This window comes from Tinamus guttatus, unplaced genomic scaffold (assembly GCF_059628265.1).
Source record: "Tinamus guttatus ecotype Peru unplaced genomic scaffold, ASM5962826v1 Tinamus_guttatus_pri_ptg000489l, whole genome shotgun sequence".
Classification (NCBI taxonomy): domain Eukaryota; kingdom Metazoa; phylum Chordata; class Aves; order Tinamiformes; family Tinamidae; genus Tinamus; species Tinamus guttatus.
Window position 1 is genome coordinate 3692955 of NW_028289023.1, and position 24140 is coordinate 3717094.

The window sequence follows — 24140 nt, forward strand, 5'->3', positions numbered from 1 at the left end:
CTGGAGATGGCTGGGCCATTGCTGGAGACAGGCTACTGAAGGATGGAGTATTGATTTGATTTTCCGCTTTAATATCCATTCTTCAAGTGACTTTTACTTCATGATATCATATGAATAATGGGAGGCAGATATTTTTCCCAGGCCAAATAAATGCTCCATTCTCTCTGGTAAAAGTTTGGAATACCTTGCTTGCTATCACAGCTGGGAAGACATGGAACAAATAACAAAAATCTAATCTTCCCTGATTTCCAAAAAGGCCACTGCAGAGTTCAGCTGCCTTTTTTATTGATTGTGGTAGTAAGCACAGACGCCACTTACTATGAAGATGTTTTTACATGGGCAAGGTTATTAGAATGATTTATAATGCCATTGTCTTAAACTGCGATTTTGCTGAAAGTACCAGGAGCAAGCTGTGTGCAGCAAGGGTAGCTTGAGTTTGCTTCTAGTTTGTGAGAGCCATTATTTTTGTCTTCTCATCATTAAGATTTATGTTATATAGGCAAGAAGTATTTCAGGTCTATCCCTTACCCAAGTGTTTTTGAGAACAACAATGAAGCATTAGATATCTAGCAACTTATAGGAATGTCTTGATACCATGACGATGAATGCAGAAAAAGTAGAAATGTGTCGATAGCTGTAAACACTTCCTACAAATATTTTTTAAAAATGTTATGTTTGTCGAAAATCTTTTGCCTGGAGGGTGCTAACTCTCCTTCTTTTTAGATCACCTTAAGAGTAAGATAAATATACGAAAATTCTTTTGGCATGTCTTTGGCTGGCCAGTGGTGCTTGTGGCTGCTGCAAGGACTGCAGCTAATAAGGCATGCAGCGGCTCTGAGAGAATGAAAGAAATCTGAGCACTATGGAAAATCACAGAGACCTGGACTCCTAAGGCTGATAATCTCCCAAACTCAAGCAGGTTGAGTTAGAGACCCGAGTATATTTGAGGACCTTCTAAAAATAGGCTACACTACTGCTCAGTCACAAAGGTGCTTTCCTGCTTTATAGGCAGCCCGCACATGCAGAGGCGGCCCGTGCGCTCTGGAAGCCAATGCAAGATGGCAGAGCTCTGCTGGGAGGCTCAGACCTGCTTTTCTGACAGCCACATGAGGTTTCCACCTGCATTTGCAGGCCCAAGTGAACATTCAGCGCGTGCCCCTTTGCAGGCCTGCAGCTCCCAAAGGGGCTGGGGGCCAAGGAAAGCCGGTGCTAAGGGAGCGTTTTCTCAGCATGAGCAAGAGAGAGAAACATGCTCTTACCTTGAAGTAATGGGCTCATTTCTCTTGGGTATATTGCGAAAAATAAAGTGGCCCAACCTAAGATAATGTTGAATGTACAAATAATGCATTATGCATGTCCTAAAATGATGTATTGTATACTCCCCTCAAGTCTCCTGATCCTGGAGGCTTTATGAGCCCTCTCAGCATGAGACAGCAGCTGTCTGTGCACAGCAGGCAGGTCAGGGCTCTGCACCATCTGCATCTGCCCTGCGCTCTACAAGCAGCAGAGCAACTGCTCTCCAGTAAACTGAAGCAGAGAGAAGTTCTTCAACCTGGTAAACTGTCATGTTCAGTTCATATTGCAAAAGTTTGATGACTGCACATCTGCAAACTGTATTATACTGCCTTTTAGTCATCCTTCACCACCATGAAAATTCCTTCAGCATGAACTAGCTATTTTATCTGTCTGCTTACCTACTTCTTCAACTGCTGCTTCACTGTTCGTTGGTCCTGGTGACCTGAGGGATATTTGATGGATGTTGAATAGGTCTCAGTTCACTTACCGGCCAGAAAAGTTAATTTTTACACAGTCCTTTTCACTCCTGAGTCTTTTTTTTTTTCTCATGACAGGTTAAAAATAGAGAGTTTTACTCTTTGATATAATGCAGTGTTTGAAAGAAAGCACTACATTTTATCAATTTAAATAATTTTATACTACATTTTATCAATTTAGATAATTTATACATTTTAGACTTGCAGGACAAGCAGCAGTTCACTATTAGCAGTCAGTAGCTCAGATAGGAATATCAGGGGTCCAGTTTAATTTTCTACAGGCAGGGATGTATCTGCCACAGAGTCACTGAAGGGTTAATATTTTCAAAAGTGACCAGAGTGTAGCTCTTCTCGTGCAAAAGAAAGGGCTCTCTTATTTACCCACTTTTCCACCTGTATCTCCTGTTTGAGGCTTAATCTTCAGTAGTGGACAACCTCTTAGATATATTCCACATTTTTAGATTCTTCTGTTGTCCCTCTTGGCACTGTTACAATTTCTAAGACTGTTGGAGGAGAACCATGCATATGCCTGTGCATGGAGCATCATTTTTTGTTCCCTCCTGTTTTGTTACTTCTATCAGCCTTAAACCAGCAGGAGAGGAGGTGGGAGAAATATAACACTTTCTTTTATTGTCTCCTGGTGTTTGAGAAATGACAAACATTTGTTTTTTGTTAAAATGATCACTCTTCCCCAACATAACCCAAACAAATATTGTGATATTTTGAAGTAACATAGCAGCTTACCACAATACAGCCTCTTGGGAGAGGAGGCAAATGGAAAGGTGCTAGGGGAGAGCTTCTCTATGCTAGAGGATCTATAGGATAAAAATGATAACCCCAAAAAAAAAAAAGTCATTGCCTGGTTTTGTGACAGGGTTATGTTGTAGCCAACACTGTATTTAGAGTGTGGCCGTTTCAGTCACCAGGAAGATGCTGTTGATGGGAAGTGGTGCCTTTGTAGCATGGTGAGGAGTGCTGTGCCGTTGGGAACGGCAGCCCCTGACACCGTTCAGGTGACCTGACATGGAAGTACAGTGCGTGCCAGGGATATGGGGGGATGATGGCGGTATAAAACAGCATCTCTGCTGTTTAAATACCTGGTGTGGTGGGGGCTGTGCTACTGGGGTTGCAGTTTTTGCCACTCCAGTGACTCTCCTGGGCAAGGAATGGACGGGCTGAGTAGCAGGAGCGCTTGCAATGCCATGGCAACACTGATTGCTCTCACGATGGGAAATGTCAGCGCCGAGACGTGGCCACCCAGACGTATAGAGCCTCATGTCCTCTGAGCAGGCATCATGGAGAGTGCTCGATGAGTTGGGACAGCTATTTAAGCTCTTCCTGAAGCATTTCCCCTCTGGCATCCTTTGCTTTTTACATAACCCGTGGTCTGCTCAGAGCAGTGACCGTGCTCCCTCGGCTCGAAGCCAGGCTGCTGAGCGTGACAGCGCTCCGTGCGCTGGGGCTCTAGCCCCAGAGCCCATCCCTCTGTCCCAGCAGCAGCCTCGCTCGGAAAGGCCTCCGCTTGCCACGGGCTGCAGCCGCTTCTCAGGGATACGTCGTGCACATTAACCTTCCTGTAAGAAAATAACTTCACTCAGGACCGCCTGTAAGTGGAGGAGATGATGGAAAGCAAGGAAAGTTGCTGCTGGCAAGCAACCAATTCAATGGTTAAATGCAAATTCTTCTTCTTTTTTTTTTTTCCTGCTTGTGAAAAAAGGCAAAATAGACTTTTTTTTTCTACATGCATAGACCCTCCATGTGTGAATGACTGTTGGTGTCCTTCTAGGGTATGTAGCTCGCCACTGGTGGCAACCTGAGCCCCAAGGGGTGCTCCTCCTCCACCCCTGACACAGCCCAGCTTCTGCTTCTCTGATTTTCCAGTCAATTTGATCAACCATTTAATTTTTTTTCAAAATCATTGACAAAATGCCATTAAAAGAAGAGTTAAGCCACTTCTCTGCTCTATGGCTTTGGCTCATTGATTTTAATTAGCGGTAACAAATTCATGGTTAAACAAGGCTCGAGAGGGTGCTATCTAAATGTGGTACTCATGGCCTACATAGTACCATTAGTGAAACGCTTCTCCACAGCTTGACTATCTTCTTCCCCATCTAGCTTGCAGCTCATTATAGCACTAGAGATAGGAAACAGAATGTAACACCTAATTAAAATGTGAGCTTGTGTCCACAGATGATTCAATAGAAATAAAGGCATTTGGCTGGCAAGAGAAGCAAGAGAAGAGTCATCACAATAAAAACATCTCATTCAAGTAGAATCTGAAGGAAGATGTCACTCTACTGTGCTAAGCGCTGCATAAAGTCAGGGGCAACAAGAGTATTTGGGTCCAGATCCAGCAAAGTGTTAAATGTAAAAACTGATAACCACTAAGTGTCTGTTGTTCTCATTTAGCATTCTGAACCCCACTGCGTAATAACAATCTTCAGCCCGCCCCGTTGGTTGTCATAGAAATAGCACAAGCAACTGCTTATTTTGGTAATAAGATTATAGATAGTGTCTTCTCTTATTTTAGTTGTTCTTTTTAAAAATATACTGATGTGTTTGATTTTGTCAGTAGATGAGATGTCTACTGCCATTGCAAGATGAAATTAATGGGTGTTAGGTTAAACACCTTAGATACATGAATTCATCTTCATATTGTATGTTTTATGTTGTTAACATCTCAAATACCAGAAAAAGTCTAAATATACAAATATGAGCTTAGGAAGATGAGTGCTGAACATAAGCAAAATAATTACCTCTCATCTCTTTGTCATAGGTGGGATGCATCCCTGGATGATCTGATTTTTTCCAACCAGTATCTACAGATTACAACTACAGTGCCATCCACCTCGGTGTATGGGTTTGGTGAACATGAGCACCCGTCCTTCAAACACAGCATGGACTTTGCTACCTATGGCATGTTTAGCAGGGATCAGTCACCAGCGGTAATTAAGACAATGCATCATTTTTTTCCTAAACTTATATCCTAAAAAAGAAGTGGCAGACTGCAGCTTTGCCAAGGAAAGCTCTCTCTTTCTATCTGATAACACTGCTGATGGGAACTGATGGCAAAGACTGAAAAATGTGCTTTGTCACATGTTTTGTAGGTGTCATGTGTTTTAATTAAATGGCAAAATCATGAGTCATTCTGAGGTGACTTTGAAACTTCTCATCAGAAACCTTCTTATACTGCAGTTAGTTGTCAGGAAAATATACTGTGTTTGTCAAGAGTCTGGTTCAGAAAAACGCTTAGTTCCATGCTCTGTTGATCCAGACCAGCTGAATTTCACCAGGGCTTATTCTTGGATGAGATATTTGGCTAAAGTGAAGTCAGTCTGATGATTTTATTTTAACTAACAAAGCATTTCTTACCTATATAGCTTTGGAGGGTTTCACAGAGCATGGAAGGTTTAAATAAAAGATACTGTGCTGAGGCAGAAAAAATATTTCTTTTGTCCTATCAATTTAACTGGTTTAGGTAAAAAAAAAAAAAAATCTCAAAACAAGTCTTTCTACCTATAAATGAAATTATTTCCTTTTCTTTGCACATGTACCCAGCTGAAAAATCTATGAAAAATGGCAAAACACAGGCCTACTTAATGTATTTTTTATGTTTCAGCCATTTGCCAATCTTTATGGGGTTCATCCTTTCTATTTGTGTGTAGAGACTGACTCCAATGCCCATGGTGTTCTCCTGCTGAACTCCAATGCACAAGGTAAGAAGATATGTGGATATATGGACTACATACATATACAAAGATGCTAGGTCAGTAAATGTAAGTAACTATTTTACTGATTGTTTTTTACTTGTGATACAAATAAGACTGACTGTTGCATAACTGAGTCTCTAGGAATTGCTTTAATGTTTTCAAAGAGATTTTATTAGAATGACTGTTAAAGAAGATAAGGTATTTTCAATGAAAATATATTATGTTTTTTGAAAATGGATGCACATATAGGAAGAGAAAAAGATGGAAGAAATTTCCTCTGGGATCAGCATAACTGAAACAAATCAATTTAGGCTAGTCCTATATTCTGTGTGTGGAGAATAGTTTTCCACGTTGCCATGGTCACCTTACTGTATTAATCTAGTGGTACAATTTGAGAAAACGGGAATCTTCACTCTGTCTACAAAGCCAGTTTCCCCTAGCAGGCAGTGACTTCCAGTGAACAGACTAAAATAGCAGAGTTAATGTGTACTGAGAACCTTGCTTTCCCTTCCAGACGTTTCTCTGAGTCCAAATCCATCCCTAACTTTCCGCACTATTGGAGGCATCCTGGACTTCTATATGTTCCTTGGACCCACACCTGAAAATGTAATCCAGCAGTACACAGAGGTTAGTGGAGCAGTGTGTATAGCGTATGGAGTGGCGCCTGCTAACGAGCTCCCGTTAGCAGCTGGTAACGTTATCCGAGAGTTCAAGCAGAGCTTCGTCCTGCGGGCTTCACTCAAAGCTGCACGTGGTCACGTGGCGAGGCAGGTGGGGACGAACAGAGGGAAAACTGAAAAACTCTGTGGATGCTTTAGCAGTAAGAGGAAAACTAAGGGAAGCATAGGCCACTTCTTAAGGGGAAGGAAAGAAAGGAGCAAAGTACACAAAAAGACTGAAATGCCCTTTTTAAAAAGTCCTCTCCCTAATGTTCAAAGCTGTGCAGATACTTAAGTCATTTTAGCAAGGGGACAGCAACACTGTTGTTGTGGAGGGAGAGGTGCCTGCTTGGTCTCTGTACCTGCTGGGAAGAGAGCACTGGCTTACTATGAGGAAGGTGAAAATTCCATGATAGGCTGAATCCCTTCCTACTGCAGGAGGAACTAAGCACTGGAGCAGGCTATTCTGGCTGCTGCTGAGCTGAGCACCCACTGTCAGAAACTTTCAAGAACAAGTTAGACAGATATCAGCCAGAAATAATCTATATTTGCCTGAGAACTAGAGGTTGGTCTAGTGAATATCCTGAGATGCTTTTGAACCCTTCCTTTCACTGACATAATCATACTGTTAAATCTATAGCTACTCTATGATTCTTATTGAGCAGTATTTTAGCAGTATTTTGAAGGAAAAAAAAAAAGGAAGAAAGAAAAAGAAATGTTAGTGGGCAGAAGACTACTAGGAATTTAGGAATTAATCAAAAATCATTTCAAGTGCCATAGATGAGAAAGGTTCCTGTCAGTGCCTGCGCTGCACTGTGCATTACTGCAGCAGGGGTACCATTTCTCTTTCAACTCCCTTGCGATTTTTCTGTAAGGGAGGTGTCTATCTTTATACTTACTATAGAGTCCAATATCACAGTATATGAGCAACTGTCTGCAACACAAAAGTCAAAAATCTCATATGGTTGGTCATATAATTTTCTTTTTGCTTTCTTCAGGGTTGCTGGGGTCTGATTAAATTTTAGTTACCTGTTCCTTCTCCTTTCCCCAGCTGTCCCTGTCCTGAGAGCCTGGGTGTAGTTTCACGTCGCAGACCAGTAGCACTAGCATGTCCTGCATCCCGAGTGCTGTCGCAGCCTCTTATCCTCATGACAGCTAGTGCTGCAAGTGCAGACCCTTCCGTGCCGGCCGGGATGGCGGGAAGGCTGTGCTTCCTCCCGGAGCGCACTGCAATGCATTTGGCAGAGGGAGCCAGGCAGCATTCCTAATCCTGTCCCCTGTTTGTGTCCTGGCTTTGCTTGAGTCGGAGAGTTTGTAAGTGTAGGAAATGAGGAAGAGATCAGTCTGCTTTGATAACACGATTAAAGAGCTGTTTTTTCCCTTAAACATCTAAATTGGCAGTAGATTTGGACTTCAATTTGTTGCCACACTCCTCCTGAGGAGCCATGCGGGCAGCAGGAAGGCGGCAGCCGCATGGAGGATCCATCCTCCGGACCGCGGAGATGAGTTGGGAGCAGGGGAGTCGCCCGTGTGGCTCTGTGCCAGGCACGCGGCACCGCAGCCGTTTGCCATCTCATGCCGGCTCTTAGCTGAGCAGCAGAGCAAGTCAGCCTTGCAGCTGCCTCGGCTGCAGGTGCGGTGCAGGGGTGCAAGGGCAGCCTGGCACATGCTGAGACATCAGTAAGCAGCATATCTGCGCGATGCGGCCAGGCGCGGGTGTTCAAGGCAGGTCTCCAGCCCTTCCTAAGGGTTTGAGAGCAGGAATGTGCTAAGGTTTGGGAGCAGGAATGCATTAAAGGGATGCAGTGATTGGAAAGCGATAGATTTACAGTCTTCACTGCATTACCCTAAGCGTGTTTTGACATTGTGGATGGAGAAAACAAGCTAGGCGGAGCACAGATGGGAATGCTTAGGAACTTTATCTCTGCTGGACCTCCAAGATTTTGAATGAACTTCAGAGGCTTCAAGCCATTATTTGTCAGTGGAATTGCCTGCTGATTTTGGAGCAATCCACCTGGTTTTTACTAATGAAGACCCTGTAATTGCATTTGAGAGCATACATGTGGAAAAAGACAAACAACAACAACAGCAAAAGTACAAAAAGGGTATTTACTGTTGTCTTGGTGAGTAATGCAACTTGCTTTCTAATTGCCCAGTGTTTACCCAGGAGAGAAGGATATGGATGTGAATAGCTTGTTTGGAAAAACAATTCTTTTTCAGTGAGGAATGATTTGTTTTGGGGAAAAAAAAAAAAGAAAGAAGGCAGGTAACATATTCTTCCTGATTATCAAATGCCAGAGCATGTACAGAAACCAGCTATAGAGAAGCTAGCAGCGAGCAAGTGGAGGAAGGAGCACATCTTTGCACCATTCCTGTGTGCAGACCCAGAGGAGCTGGAGCAGCCTGGAGCAGGCTCTGCTCAACTTGGCTTTACCAAACAGAGCTCCAGGTGGTGTCTCTGCCTGGCTCAGCGCAGGGCTTCCCTCTTGCTCTGAGGGAACTGCTCCGTCAGCTGGAGGTCTCCAGCTCCTGGCCCTTCTGCGTGGCTTCCCTGCCTGCGCATCAGCCACAACTGGCCCTGGTGCCATAGACCAACCTACAAACCAATCTTTAAACTCGCCGTTGGCAATCAAACAAAAAAATAAGGAAAAAGAGAGGAAAACAAGCCCCTCCGCACAACTGAGCCCTCCCTGTGATCCCCATGATGAAAGTACCCATTTCAGGGGAGTTTTGGCAGCAGCGCAATGGAGATTAGAGTCATCCCTGTCTCTTTTCAAAGTCTCTTTGTGGTGTTTGAAGGCAGCGTTTCTGTGCCTTAGCAGGTGGCCGGCAGCAGAGAACAAAGCGGGCTCGTTCTGGCTTCCATGCGGTGGGTGCTGGCAGCTCCGTGCGCAGGCCAGCGGCGGGGCTCTCCGAGCCAGGCGCATCGCGCGAGGGACAGAACATCCGCCTTGCTCCGTGTTCCTTGAGCTCGCGTCTGGCTCTCTAGGGAATTGCACAGTAGCGATTTCACAGTGAAATAACAATTTTGCAGTAAACATCCTGCATTCCTCAGATCGCAAATGTTACAATTACCATATTATTAGTCTCTAGGGTAATGATTTGGCTTTTACACATGAAGGTTAGATGGAGACAGGAAAGACTCTTTTTAGGTTGTATTTTCTGTGGTGCCACGAGAAACTTTCCTGTGCTTCCCTGTAGCCCAGGGTGGGCTCTAGGTAGGTAGAACCAATGTGAGGTCCTGCAGATCCTGTCAGGCCAAACACCATATGGTGCAGTTGAAAAAAGTCCTCATTCATGCACCATCCTGCTGGCCATGGCTCTGGGAGTGGTGTCCCAGCGTGCTGACATGGGGCAAGAGGAAGGAGAAGTCTCCCTCCTGTTCCTTCTGCTCCATCTTGGCTCCTGAGAAGAGCCCTGCAAATCAGAAGATGGTAAGATGGTCCTCTCACAGCTATATTTATACTTGATAATAATCGCACTTTTCTCCTACTACAGAAAAGGTCCGGTGTGTGGTTCTCAGAACAGTTATATAACACAAATTGCATTCCCTCTCTCTCTCTTTTTTTTTTTTTCCTAAGACAAACACCCTAGTTTGCAAGAGGATGAGTATGAGATAAAACAGTAATATACAAAGGAGCTCAAATGTTGAGCTGAGACTCCACAATCAGACCCAATATTCAGATTTTATCTTTGCCAAATCCACTGGTGGCTATTCAGGACAGAATAATAGTCACAGCGATGCAATATGTGCTCCATAATGAGGCTCTCAGGAAAGTTCCCGTTTAACAAATGAAGCAAATATAAAAATTTATCAGCTCTTGGGTAGAGTGAAGGCCATGAATTTGTTATATCATTGCAAATTATCTGATGACAAGCTTTAAGAGAATGTATGGTGCATCTCCCACTTCTGTTCTGAGAGAAAATTGCTGTTTTTTCTTATAAAACAAGAGGGCAATTCTGCTTAGGAGGGATATCAGGGGATCAACCTCCTATTTGAAACCTGCAAGGACCTATAATTTGTCATAGATGCTTCAATGATAGTCTCAAAATTGAATTCATGTGTCCCCTAAGAAAGACTACACTGCTGATGTTTGTTCAGCAAAGAATAAGGTTTGAAAACCTTTGCATTGAACTTCCTTAAAAAATTTCAACTCCTGGGGCTGTGAGCATCATCTTAATGGTTCAGCAGGAGCCTTTCTTCTTGCTTTCCTAAAACACAGTTTAATTTTGCTGCATGTACTTTGAGTTTCCGTTGTTACCCCTGCCTGACTAAGCTCACACGGTTTGATAATACCTTGATGACTTACCTGTCTCAGCCAGCAAGGACACCTATGATGAGATGGATACAGATATCTGGGCTGTAGGCGCACCATTGCGTGACCATCCAAACACACTACTTCTCTATTTAAATCCAGAGCATTAACACACTTGGATTTTTATAGTCCCCTCCTACACCTCTTCCTTAAAAAAAATAGTTTAGCCAAATACCAAGTGACAGAAATCATTTTATGTGGCTAGTTAAGAGTTTAGGAGCAACATGGTGGAAGGGCCAGAGAGGGAGAAGAGTCAAAGGGCCCAGGAAGGCATCACGACCTCTTCCTTTGCAGAGACTTGTGCCTATGGCTTCCCAACCAAGAGGGTCATGGTGATGACATTTCTGAGATCCCAGACTTGCAGCAGGCATGGGCTTCATGCTACTCATGCCTCTTTCTGTCGACGGTAGATTTTTGGGAGATTTTCTGCTCCTTTGTAAGCACAGATAAGACTATGTAGCTTCATCTTTCTCCTGCATACTAACTTACTCAGTCATAGTGCTAACAGAATGGGATCCTGGTTTACTATTCAGCTTTTGACTTGATTGCTTTCCTTGCATTGAGATGCTAGTAGTCTTAATGTTATTTGCCAACACACAGGAAGAGAATACAGAGAACCTGTTTCCTGGGGCTGATTTAAGATATGGGACACATTTTCATTATTTTGCTCTGTTTTTCCTGCAAGCATATCTAGGATACTTGCTAGATACATCTGTTCTCAGGTGCTTCTGAAAGAAGAAGTGAGAAAACTACATAATGCCAACTTATGTAAAAATGGAAAAACTAACTGTGAATCTATTAAACAACACTAAAAGTTATTTAAGAAGCAAAGGAAGGAGGAATTATGGTCCAGAAAATAGGATCTTTTTTTTTTCCTTCTGCACCACTGTATCTTTCCACTTTTTTTTTCTGTTTAGATGCCCTATATGATTGCTGCTTTTACATTTCTGAGGTTTTCCTCCCTCACTTCCCCCGCCATACCTCATTTGCCTTTTTGGATTCTGCAGCAGTCAATTTTGCCAAGTAGCCTAAACTGTGTACAACATTTAAAAATCATTTGTATGCAGAATGCAATCTGTATGAATTAACTGGATCCTAAATATATATCAAATCTAACATGAGCTTCAGGTTTGCAAAATTGCAACTCTGCCTCTGCTGATCTATCTGAAAGTAGGTACCATATGTCAGTTACTTTATCAGGAAGCTTCAGGGGGATCCATTAGAGAGAGTCCACAGCATAATTAGAAAAGAGAACATTTGTTTTCCCAGCTGCCCTGTTTTCATCCTTCTTCTTCAAATGTTCTGTTGATTTCAATTAAGCTCACCATAGATGCGCCAGCTTGGCGAACCTGGGAACTAATTGCTTTAAAAGTTAATATCTTGCTTGCAATGTGGGTTTTCTTAAACTCGTTCAGCTCCACTCCCAAATTCCTCAAGCAGTGCTGACACAGTGTATTGCCTCACCGGAGGGCACCGCTGTGGTGTGCAGGCAAAGGGAACAGGTACGTAGCTGAGAGCAGCCGAACCCCAGCAGGCCGCGGCGGTGGGGAAAGGCTGGACCCTTCGGGAAGGACGGCAGTTGTGTTCCCGGGACTGCAGTGTCACATCCAACCCCATCAGCATACAGCCGGGCACTCAGTGGAGAAGGGGGGCAAAGTTGCCTCTCTTCACCTCTTGAACCATCTCGCCTTCTCCATATGCCCTTTCCAGGCTTGCTGGCCCTGTGCCTCTCTCCAGAGCTGAGACGCTGCCAGCACCGCATGACCCAGGGTGTCACCAGGCCCCGGAGCGATACTGCCTGGCCGTGACAGCTGCTGTCCCAATGACAGCAGAGCTACATTTGCATCCCACTCTGCCCAGGCTCATCAGAGTTTCATCTCACGGCTGTGATGGCATCGGGGGTTTCCGTTTCTGCAGCTTGTTTGGTTGCAGGCAGCTCCCTGCATCTCGTGGCAGCGCTGAACTCTGAGCCACACAGATGTCCTGCTGGGGCACCCGGCTCCGCATTAAGCAGCTTGGTTAGGATTTATCAGCTGTTTGTCCCCTCTTCCTATTATGCAAGGGGCAAAGCCTGCATACAAAACATTTTATTTCATTAGGGAGTTCTTTTGTTCTCCTGTTTTTCCTTTTAACCCTTTTCTTTTGTATGGATCATTCTCTATTTACAGTAGAAAAAGCAAGGGCAAAATATGTGTCTATTTTTGGTGCAGAAAGTAGCTCAGGGCCACCTTCAGCCACGTTGCTTCCTGGTAGGATGGGTGAAGCTGTGCACCATGAAGGCTAAACACTGCTGTGCCAGGAACATGCTGCTGATAGCTCCGTTGGCTTCTCCTGAAGGGTTTAGTCTCTAGATGCAGGTGTTAGAAAGAACTGCAGAGTGTTAAATCCTTCTGGAAAGGGACAGATTATAGGGAAGTCCCACTGCTCATCCATACATATGCTGTGTATCCAAATTTGTAATCCTTAGTGTTTAAAGTGCCTGTCTGGCCACAGAAGATGCTTCATTACAAGCAAGTTATCCTGTGTTGTTCCTTCAATGAGCTTTGGTGTATTAAAAGGAACTGCACTTTCTCCTACATCCATATTCCTGACCAGTGCAGCCAGTACAGCTCTAGTGTGACATCCTGTAGAACAAGGTAAAATTCAGCATTTCTCTCCTGGGTCTGACTTATTGGAGAAAATCTCATAAGAAGTTTCATCTTTATGGATTGCCATGTCTGGATAGCTTAGCAGTACAGCTGATACAGAGTGTCAGGAGTGCCTCTTTTTATTTAATTGAAGTTGATGGGGTTTGGCGGCCATTATTCAAGTTCTGTTCTTTTTCACTCCTTAGCATAATTACCTCAGGTTGGAGATCCACAAGGAAATAAGGGAGAAATGGTTGCTTTCCCCAGGGGAACCAATAGCTGTGACTAATAGTCATGGGTGCTTATTAGCCACTTGATATTCATGTATTGCCTGCAAAGATATTAGAAATGAGCTGTGATGGAAATATTGAAAAAAAAGGTTAATTTCATAGGATTTAATACCTTAAAAATGAATTTAAAAAAGGATTTCAGGGTATATCCCACAGAAATCATGATGAAGGCAAGATTTTAGCTTCTTTGTAAAATCATCATGGTTGCTCTATGATTGCCACAGGTTGCCAGAGCAGTCCTCTACTCCTGATATAGTTTCCTCAAGCAATTCACAGCTGAATTATATGGAATGACTAGAAATCAAATATTTATGGAATCATATTTCACTCATTGCTTTGGGTTTGAGTAGAGAATTTCAGGGGACTGGGTTATCCTTAGTCATGGTGTGTAAGGTAGAATCAGAGGGCCCCTATGGGACTTGGAATCTTCAGGCTAAGCATTGCCCAAACATGTGAACAGAGACAAGTTCTGCCTTGGAGAGTGCTCTGTCTCGGAGAATGCTCTGTCTCATTTTAAAAGGAAGCATAATTTACAGGGAGCCTTTCTAAGAAAGCAAAGGATGGAGGCAACAAAATTGTGAGGTTGACCCAATTTTGACTTTTCTGCTCAGTAATTCCCAAGGTTTTAGTTTGTCTTTGAAAAAAAAAAAAAAAAAAAGTTTGTCTTTAGAGAGAGTCTTGCTGGATGGAGCTGCTTGGGACATAGAGGACTGGGTGCTTTCTGGAGTCTTCCCCAGGCCAAATAGCTCTGGTCTCGGTGGAGCAGACACATAGACCTTATCCTCACCTCATATTTGTAGACATAGCATCATCATTTCTGAGAGACCAGTATGTAAAACTTTCTTAAAGTGCAGTTCTCTATGGTGAATAAAAACATATAAAGTGTATGTTCTCTATGGTGAATAAAAGCCCATAAAGTAGTATGCTGGGTAGATCACTTCATCAATGACAGTCTGAGTGTGTGTTGTACCCATGCTTTGATCTTCATAGCTTAAATGAGCAAGAAGGTTCTCCTGACATTTTAGAATAATTTCTCTCTCTGAAATCTTCAGCTCACTGTTGGAATAACTTTATTCCTCATTCCTGCTGTAGGCTATTGGACGCCCACACATGCCTGCCTACTGGTCTCTGGGATTTCACCTCTCCCGATGGGATTATGGAAGCATTGACGTTTTAAAGGAAACAGTTGATCGCATGCATTACTATGATATCCCCTTTGTAAGTATGAATTTTTCACTGTAATTTGAAGATCCAAAGTGAGATGAATAGAATCATAATAGAGGATAAGTGATTATCCCTTGAAGAGAATTGTAGAATAAAATATATTTTCATAATCTTATGTAATGGTTTTGCACGTAATATGTTTATAATCCTTAAAAGAATGTTTAAAGAGGGCTTTAGACCTGAGGTTTAAGTGTTGCTCTTGATTCCAAAGCATGTGATTTTGATATGGATTTACTGTTGTGCTGTGATGGCAATGAGTTGGCAAAGGGTAGTATGAGATGCTGATATTTTAAACATGAATTATGACATTTCTAATACCTATCAATACCAAACAGTTACTATACTAGGGCTTGTACATTTCCATTTTCTTCATTGTTGCTATATGCGCTTGTAGGAGCTGAATTTGGCACTATAATTGCTTACCACTATTATAGTTATTTTTTTTAGGCAGCATTTCATAGATTAGTTACCTTTTATAAACTAAATACATGGAGTCTGATTCACTGTATAAAATACTTAAATGTTTACTTCAAAAATATTTAGGATGTTCAGCATGCTGACATTGATTACATGGAACGTCGTCTGGACTTCACCTATGACAAAGAAAATTATGCCGGTCTGCCAGAGTACATTAAGCAGCTGAAGGAAGAAGGAATGCACTATGTCGTGATTCTGGTAAAATAACAATGTTGCTAATTATTCTCCATTCATAGGAACTCTTTATATCATGGTGTTCATAGCAGTAGCTGGGTGCTAAAACATGCATGCTATTGTAATGGGTTTTCCACTTTTGTCATTTGTCTAGAAGATGAACAACAACATCTCACAGGCTTCTCATGTAAATGTATTGCATTTATGAGATACTTGTGCAGTATCACCTCTATACCATTACATTTATTTTCTTTTTCTTTTTTTTTTTTTTTACTCTGTTCAGTAAAACACTGTGAAAAAATTGTCTCTATTCCGGGCTGGGCTGAGCCAGAACTTTTTAATGCAGTTCTTCTTATGAAAATAAACAAATGATTTTAATATGCACATAGAAATAGCTGAGCAGTGAAGAAATTACTCATAATCACTTTGGAGAGCTAGTTACTATAATTCATTTGGCCTTATATTTACTTTTCATCTATATTACTGCAAAGGAAATTTGCATGAAAATTTATGGAAAATATATGCTGAACCTGTAACCAAAATTGATGTTGACCAATTCTATTAATTTGGGCAAGGGTGAAAATAGCTTTCCTTCTTCCTTTGCCAGTTTTTCCAACAAAGATTACTGTTTCTCTCTAGCAAGTCCCCATACATATCCTTGCACTGAAATTAGTTTTTGTCACAATAACTACAGTGAATGTAATTGTCAGCAAGGAAATTGGAAGCCAGTAAATTAAATAAAAGTCCTTGATAGATGCATGAGAAATTGCTCTACGCAGCTCAACAGCAGCACAGTACCAGAAAGATGGTATCCTCTGCTAAAACCATGGCAATACCATGACCTTCCATTTCTTATGTAGGAATATCTAACAGTACTGAGACCTAGAGCAGTGTACGCAGATGCTAAATGTTGCTAAAGAGGGGAGAGGCATAATTTGTTCTCCATAACCACTAGCGATAGGATAAAAAGCAATATGTTTCAAATTGCAAGAAAAAAAAAATCAAGGCAGGGACTAGGATAAAGCTGTCTCTCTGCAAAGATAGTGAAGCATGGAGCAGACTTTCTGGGAAGGCTGGGGATCTCAATTTGGGAGGGTTTGGCAAACAAATCTCACACACATATGCATCTTAGACCGTTCAGGCTGAGCTAACCTGCCTGGGGAAGGAGGAGGACATGACCTCCTGCACTCCCTTCCAGGGCTTTCCATTATTATTCCAGTCTTTTCCAGCCCAAATGGTCAGCTTACACCTCTCATTTGGGTGCTACTCTTCTAATTTAACTGAAATTGCCAGTCTCTAGCCCTGCTATTTTCTTTCTTGATATATTTATTTGAATAAGCATATTCTCACCTAGTCTTTATTTTGCTAGTCTAAACAAACTGAAGCATTTTAATCTCTTTTTCTCAGGTAAGATCTTCAGTTTTCCTTGTAATGAGAACTGTTCTCCACGTGTGCCCCAATTTAAATTCATTTTTTTGTATATAGATAACTGGATTTCACAGCACTCTACGCAGTGTCACCTCAGTGAGAGACATTTGGAGAATGGGAGTAATATTTTTTTCATGCTACTAGAAATGCGCTGTATGACAAAACCCTGCATTGCATTTATCTGCATAATACTGGTGGCTCTTACTCATAATGCAACCAATTAATCCAGCTAAACTGAGAACTAGATAAACCCCCTAAAGTTTGATCTCTTAGTGATTCATTCCATTTGAAATAAGGGTCGTGTTCCTCACCTTGGCAATGGGGTATCTGTGAAGTCTTGTAGAAAGAGAGACTGAATAGCATAGAATAGCATAGTCCTATATTGTGGGAGGGTTCCACTTGCACAAGTGGCATTGTAGCAAACGTTTACAGAACATTTGCTTTACATTTGTTTACGGAAGTCGAGACAACCGATTGCTGTGCAAGTTTCCTTATCTAAAAATCACTTAATTTTGTCAAATAGATAGAATTATTTCCTTGTCCTTATTTTTTTTTCTAAAATTTCTTGCAAACTTTTACATATTACTAAGGTTGTGTTAGTCAGACTGTGGATACTATTAGTTTTCTTCTCTAAATAACATTATTAGGTTTGCTTTTCATCAGTTGGGTAGGATGCTTTATATTTTTCTTTTTTTTTTTTTTTTTGTAGTTTAATTAAGTGTACCTGCTCTGTGTTTATTAATAGCCTCTCCTTTACCTTATTGCACTATAACTGCATTCACTGTTTTCAAACAAACCCATATAGCCCAAGCAATCAATTATGCATTGCTAATGGAAATAGCAGCCTATATAATGAACACTGTTTTCCAGCAATTCGTTCCCTAAGGTATGTTCCCATGAAAGACCCACTACTTTTGCCTCTGTGAATCATGAATTATTCCAGGGTGAGCAGTGAAAACAGTATCCAGCAGTGCGCTCCCAGGAAGGTGTCTGAACAGTGACAGATTACTAGGTCATGCTGATGGAGAGCAACTTCAAAACAAAAAAAAATAGTCCAAAAGTATGACCATACATCCCTGTAAACAGCTAAGCATGCTATAGATGAGCACATGCACAGTCAGGACTGAGCATTTCCAAGTATTATGCAATTTGGGCTCCCTGCCTACTGAATACCTCTCAAAACTGTTCTAATCTGCTGGAGAGTGCTAGTGTCAAAAATCACCTGCTTGCTTACACCTTAAAAAAAAGACTTGAAAGTCATGAATATAAGAGTAAAATACTGTGAGTTCACCGTAGCTCTCTTTGTGTGCATGCTTGTTCATCAATAACTGCATGATAGTCACCTCTTTTTCAGCACATTTGGACACTGCCAATTGACATTCATAAGATAGATACCCGAAGAAGGGCAGTAGTCCTTTTGGTGACAGCATCACTAAGTCAGGACATCTGAGCTTTATCCTTTGCAATATTGTGCCCTGTCAGGGCTCAGAATTAAACATATTTTCAACATTTTGCTTTCTAACCAATGCTATGGTTAGTTAGGTTATAACAACGACAAATATGTGTTCCTAAGCTATTTGACATAATCCCTTTCTGAGTCTCAATTTTCTTAGTGAAAAGGTGTGAGAAGAGTGAAATATTATTGCATATGCTTATTTGAGATATAATGTGAGTTTAACTCCAACAATATTTTTAAAGCATTCCCAGGTTCTCACATGGAGCGTGCTATATCAGTGCAAGGATTTGTTGTTATTATAAATCTAAATCCAATACTTAGGCAAATACAAGGAATTAACAGTTCTTCATTCATATAATAAGCTCGTAGGAATCTCTTTTTTTCCTCCATATTACTAAGCACTGCGTTCAGCTCTAGCATTTTGGATAAGTTTTAAAGAAGAACAAAAGTTGATCGAGTTTGTCCTATGTTTTTGACAAGCTAATGGGAAGGATAGACAGTGAAGTTTTCATGCTTGTTTTATTTAAATTACTGATATTTCTCTCAAATTTTAATTGTTAGCCTTCTTTAAGGATGCAAATTATTCTCATAAATTGATTCAGGAGCTGGAATACTGTATAAAGAGTTTCGTTACAAAGTTAGAGCAAAGCCATGCTAACTGCAATCAAGGCAAGCATGATTCTGTTTGATAACAAAAAAAAAGAAAAAAAAATCCATTTAGATTCCTTCCTTTTGGGTAGGGATAATAATGACTGCACTCTCCAAGTGCATCAGATTGTTTTCTCCCTCATGATGATTTCAGGAAATGTTGTCTAATTTCAGTCACTCAACATCATGTAAATCTTCTTGTAAGCAGATTTGAGGGAGACAGATTCAGTCCTCTGCTTGGTGTGCCGCAGCATGTCATACCACTATGACCAGAAGCAAAATGTTGATCCCCAGAAGCAGCAATATTGACACCAGGAGATGGTGATCTGCCAAGCTGGGACCCTGCCCTCAGCTGTGGCACCACTGCTAGGGTTGCTGGTGGGACACCAGGAGTGGACACCAAGGAGCCTAGTCCCTGCACCCGCATCAGGTGCGGAGACACCTCCATGCCTGTGGCCTCATTGCCACAGTCTCCAAACATTGTCCCTCAACACTCCTCTCTCCTTACCTCCTCCAGAGACCACCTCCATTTAAAGGAAATTTCATCTGATGATATCAGCACTCAGTCATCATCATTCTGCTAAATCCTGTTCATGCTTCCACTGTGACTTAGACTCTGACTCAGAATAAATGCTTTGTTTAGAAACAAAGAAAGAAGTTCTAAAAGTGACAATGACTACAATGTAAAGCGATAAACATTGTTGCTGAAAAGGAGCTTTAAAGAAAGAACTTGTATACCTTCCATTTAATCACACTAAAATTAGAAACAGCTAGGAATGAAATGAGTGACAAATTACTTAAGAAAATTCAGTAGTAACATGCTCATGATTCAAAATAATGCTTAATAACTTTAACATTTTGCACTCCAGCTCTGTGAGTTGCAGAGGCTAAAACTCCAGAGAAAGATTTTTACGTATGTGTACCAAGAACTCTTTGGGTGGAAGTGGGCTGATTTGGAGACCATCTGGGTGCTCTCACTTTCAGGGCAGTCAGCTGGAGGTAAGGACGCTCAGCACCGCCTCTCCAACAGCTGCTCAACGTGATTGAGGAAAGAGTTCACAGAGAATCTTCCACAGACAACAAGGGGATGCAAAACTAGGACTGGAAGGGTTTTGTTCTCTTTAGGGTGATGCTAACACTGCATAATGTATTAGATTTAGGTATCAGAATAACCTTTCAGCTGAAGGAAACCAGAAGTTTAGATTAGTAGCAGCTAATTACGTTGACTTCTTCCAGTTTTCATGTCCCTTGAGAACCATCTTTTCCACGATTATAAGATAATTATTGCAGGTGGACAGTTTTCTCTTTTTCTAAGTTGAACTATTCAACAAGTTAAACAGGTAATGGACATTCTACTCCTTAATTACAGAGGGGATATTGCAGCTACATGGTTATAGCTGAACTGATTTTTGTATTTAAGGTAGGGATTTAGCAAGGACTTTTTTATGCATGGAATAATACACTTGCCTTGCCAGAGCTGTTGCTCTGGTGTTTTCAGAGGGTTTATAAGTAAACCAGGTAATTACTTTAAGTATTAAAATGGGCTTTAGTGAGAGCCCTTAAAGATTATCTTTGGGCCTGATATTTTTTGTTCTTAAAAGTTTAGGGATTAAATTTATATTACCTCTTAATTGAAATTCTCTTAAATTATTATACAAGCTCTAAGTGAATTAAAGAATTGTGTCAGTGTTTTTTTTTCTCTCCTGTGCTTCATAACTGAAAGCTTTTCTGCCTTAAGCAAAACCTGAGGGAATTGCGTTTTATAAAAGCAAAGTAAAGAAATCGCTTCATCTGAAGTGGTTACAATCTTCCATGTTCTAAATAACATGGAGCTGCTGTCACTTGGGGACATACCACGGCGCGTGCTTTTGCTCCCAGTCGGATGCTAAGCACAGCTGAATATCCTCTCTTCTTTCCTGGTGTCTCTAGGTATTCTCATTAATTGTTTATGGCATCGTAGGCCACCACCTTCCCCGAGAGCCCAGGACACTCCCATTGAGCAAGCCCATGGGCATCCTGGGTGGATGATGGTTGCAGTACTAGGAAGCTGGAAGGAGCAATGGCAGGTGGTTGCTGTCCAGGAGCATATCCATGTCCCGCCTTCAAGCTCTTGGAGACGTTTCCGATACTGCAAAATCTAGCTGGTTAAACTGAGGAGGTTGAAATGAAGCTACTTTCGAAAGAAATTCAGACCCAGAGAAGTGTGGGATGCACAGGCCTGGCCAGTCCTTCTGCCAAGGGATAACTTTGGAAGAGAGAGAATGAAATCTACTGCTTCTTTAAAGTCAGTTTAATGTAGAAAACCTCATAAAAATGAACATGAGACTTTTTAATAATTTCACTTAAATTTGCCTTTTCCAAGAAATACTCACAACGCATCTTTAATGACTTTTCCTATATTATAGTGTACAATCAACTCTTATTAAATTTTAATGCTGTTTTTTTTCCAGTACTATTACAATCTACATTAAAAGCATCATCCAAATTGTTCTCAAATAGGCAAACAGAAAAACAGCTGTTTCCCTTGATATTTTGATAATGGAAATATGATCACTGTTTTCAGGATCCTTTCATAAGTAAGGATGAAGCACCAGGTACTTACAGGCCTTATGATCTTGGAGAAGAAATGGGAGTTTGGGTGAATAATTCCGATGGTGTAACTCCTGCTGTTGGAAAGGTTGGTGTATTAAATTCACTTAAAAATTTACATCAGTGTTGTTTCAAGTGCTGAACACATTGTATAATAGAAATGAGAAGGTAATTAGATGTTTATACCCTTAAACTCTAGGCTTGGCCTGATGGATATTCTGTGTTTCCTGACTACACTAACCCCAGGACAGTTGAGTGGTGGACTCAGTTGTGTTTGGAGCTGAAGGATGTCCTTGACTACGATGGGATCTGGATTGTATGTTTAAGTATACTTGCCTTCCCTTCTTTTAAAAAAACAGAAAATTCAGCTTTTGACATGTTTCTAATTCTTTATTAAAGGATATGAATGAACCATCCAATTTTGAAAGAGGCCAGTATCCCGGATGTGCTGATAATGAGATCAATAACCCTCCTTACATTCCTAGTAAGTACAGTTAACTTGAAAATCTTTTTCTTAAAGGCAGGTAGGTTATTTCCCAGGAAAAAAAAAAGAAGAAAAAAAAAAGCTTTCATTTTCTATCTATATGATAATTCAGGGCTTGGCTCTCTCGGCTTGGGTGGAGTATCAAACATGATAAAACTTTCTTCTGCTGGTGAGGGGGCCCGTTGCAACAGGGCTGGAGAAATGGTCTTTCCTGCTGTTCTCTGAGCCACAGGTCTGCCCCAGAGTAAAGTGCAGCTGGCAAGGGGCTTTGGGACAAGCTGTGATGTTCATGGATGTGGCATCTCTCTATATTTCTAAAGACAGGCCAAGACAGCTGTTCTGGTCAGAACATCTGTCTAGTCAGACAAATTTATGGACTGCCAGGGCAGTCTCTGTTATTTTCACTATCCAATGAAAGGAAGGTTGCATCTTCCTGAGAATACTTTAATTTTATATCTTTTTATCTTCCTAAGAAGTAATTTATATGTTAAAAGTAGATTATAGTAAATGTGTTTTAAAAGTCTCAAGACTATAGGAGACTGATAGGAATGGTCAGGTGAGAATCTCCTACAGTAGCTGAGTGAGTTAATGTCAAACCTATTCCCCTCCCAGGGAGCTCTGAATACTTGCAGTCACTGCTAGTGCTCCTGGCGATAGATTCAGCTGACATTTCCCCAAGAAAACCCTGCTGCTCTAGCAAGACTAATATGCAGCAGGAAGTTGATGCAAAGATGAGTTATTGACAGTGAAGCATTGAAAATGCTTTTTTCCCTTCAGGCTGTTGCACTGTCATGTGAATTCTTCATTTTATTTATTAAAATTTCATTTCTCTTCACACTGAATAGAAGAGAAACAAAAACACAACATGAAATTATTGAAGGAATGTAAATTATTGAAAGCAGAAACAGATTTTAATTTTGTTTTTGGTGTTTGGTCTCTTTGTGAGAGAACTGTTGATCACAACTGCTCTGTACCAACGTACTGGTCCTGTGGGTCTTGATCAAATTGTCATTGACCCAAGTCCAGGCACTGGTGGGACATTTTCAGCTTTTCCATAAGTTGTTAGCATTTTTGTTAGCATTCAGAGCTCCAAAAACAGCATGGGGCCAATGACCAAAGAGATCCCTTCACCCCCTCAAATGAAGGAGTGAGGGCTGGACTCAGAAGGAAACTTCAGAGCTATGTAGCTGAGCTCTGTGGCCCCTAATGCTGAACCACCATTAGAGGAATTGGACTTAGGGACCTAGATATCAGCATGATGTGTAAGGACAGTGAGGGATTTGAAGAATGGGGTGTGTTTTGAGCAAAATTTCTCTGACTTGTCCTTCTTTAGAAATGATGCACTTGCTTTTGCTCATGACCCACAGTGTTGCAGACAGGAGTCTAATGCATTTCTTCCAAAAGATGCAAGGAGATCAGTTTTTACTGAGTGCTCAAGGGCTTTTTGTTATGTTCCACTTGCCCTGGCCCATCTGAGGCCCTTCACCAGCACAGTCATGATGTAGGAGCTAAGCTGCTCAGTCCAACAGGGTGCTAGGGGTTTTCTGGGATCGACAGGATTTGGAGGATTCGACAAGTTGTCGAAGTGTCTGAGTCTGTGCAAGTCCCACTTTCAGTGCTTAGGCTTTCTGGCAATGTAGCCTTCAGCCTCCCCATCTAAATCATGACCACAATTACTCAAACCTGTGGTTTAAACTTCTAAAAACAAATGTCCTTCAAATCAATTTTCTATAGTACACTTTGTACTGAAGATTAACATGCAATTGTAAAATAAGCAGTGCTACTGAGGCAGAATAAACATGAAAGCATGAAAATATGATTCATATTTGACAGTATTTTCTTTTATATTCCACCTTAATTTTATTGGGCTAATAATTAAGTGTCACTGGGGCATTAAATTTAACTTTCCACAGAAGCTTAGTGTCTTCCTCAAAGCTATAACCACCGATATGTCAGTCACAGTTACTTGGAAATTGCCTGTAAATTAAGTTATTTCAGATGCAGATCAGCCACACTGGAGTCTTTGTGTCTAAAGATGCAAGCAGGAGGATTCCAGCTTTGGTGGCAGGCATGCTAATAAGGTTTCAGGTACCGAGAAATGCACTTTGTAGTAATGAACTGCAAACAGAGTACAGTGCAATTAGGCATTGAGATTGCTTGCTCACAGAGAAATATTTTCAATAGAGCGTGCACCTAATTAAGCATTCAAAAGGAAAATATTCATGAGCCCACCTTCCTTTTTTATTTTTATTTTTTTTGAAGAGGATTTTATAACATTTTCAACTC

At 41.3% G+C, this 24140-nt stretch overlaps 1 protein-coding gene across 1 annotated transcript in view; it reads left to right on the forward strand.

Annotated features, from left to right (window-relative positions):
• LOC104574800 (sucrase-isomaltase, intestinal) overlaps nucleotides 1-24140 on the forward strand; it is a 57793-nt gene that overhangs the window by 10588 nt on the left and 23065 nt on the right. The window contains exons 5-12 of the mRNA XM_088533258.1: nucleotides 4549-4717; nucleotides 5392-5488; nucleotides 5997-6109; nucleotides 14467-14592; nucleotides 15142-15273; nucleotides 21345-21458; nucleotides 21570-21686; nucleotides 21770-21854. Of these exons, the coding sequence (XP_088389384.1) occupies nucleotides 4549-4717; nucleotides 5392-5488; nucleotides 5997-6109; nucleotides 14467-14592; nucleotides 15142-15273; nucleotides 21345-21458; nucleotides 21570-21686; nucleotides 21770-21854 (953 nt within the window). The remainder of the gene's footprint in view (nucleotides 1-4548; nucleotides 4718-5391; nucleotides 5489-5996; nucleotides 6110-14466; nucleotides 14593-15141; nucleotides 15274-21344; nucleotides 21459-21569; nucleotides 21687-21769; nucleotides 21855-24140) is intronic.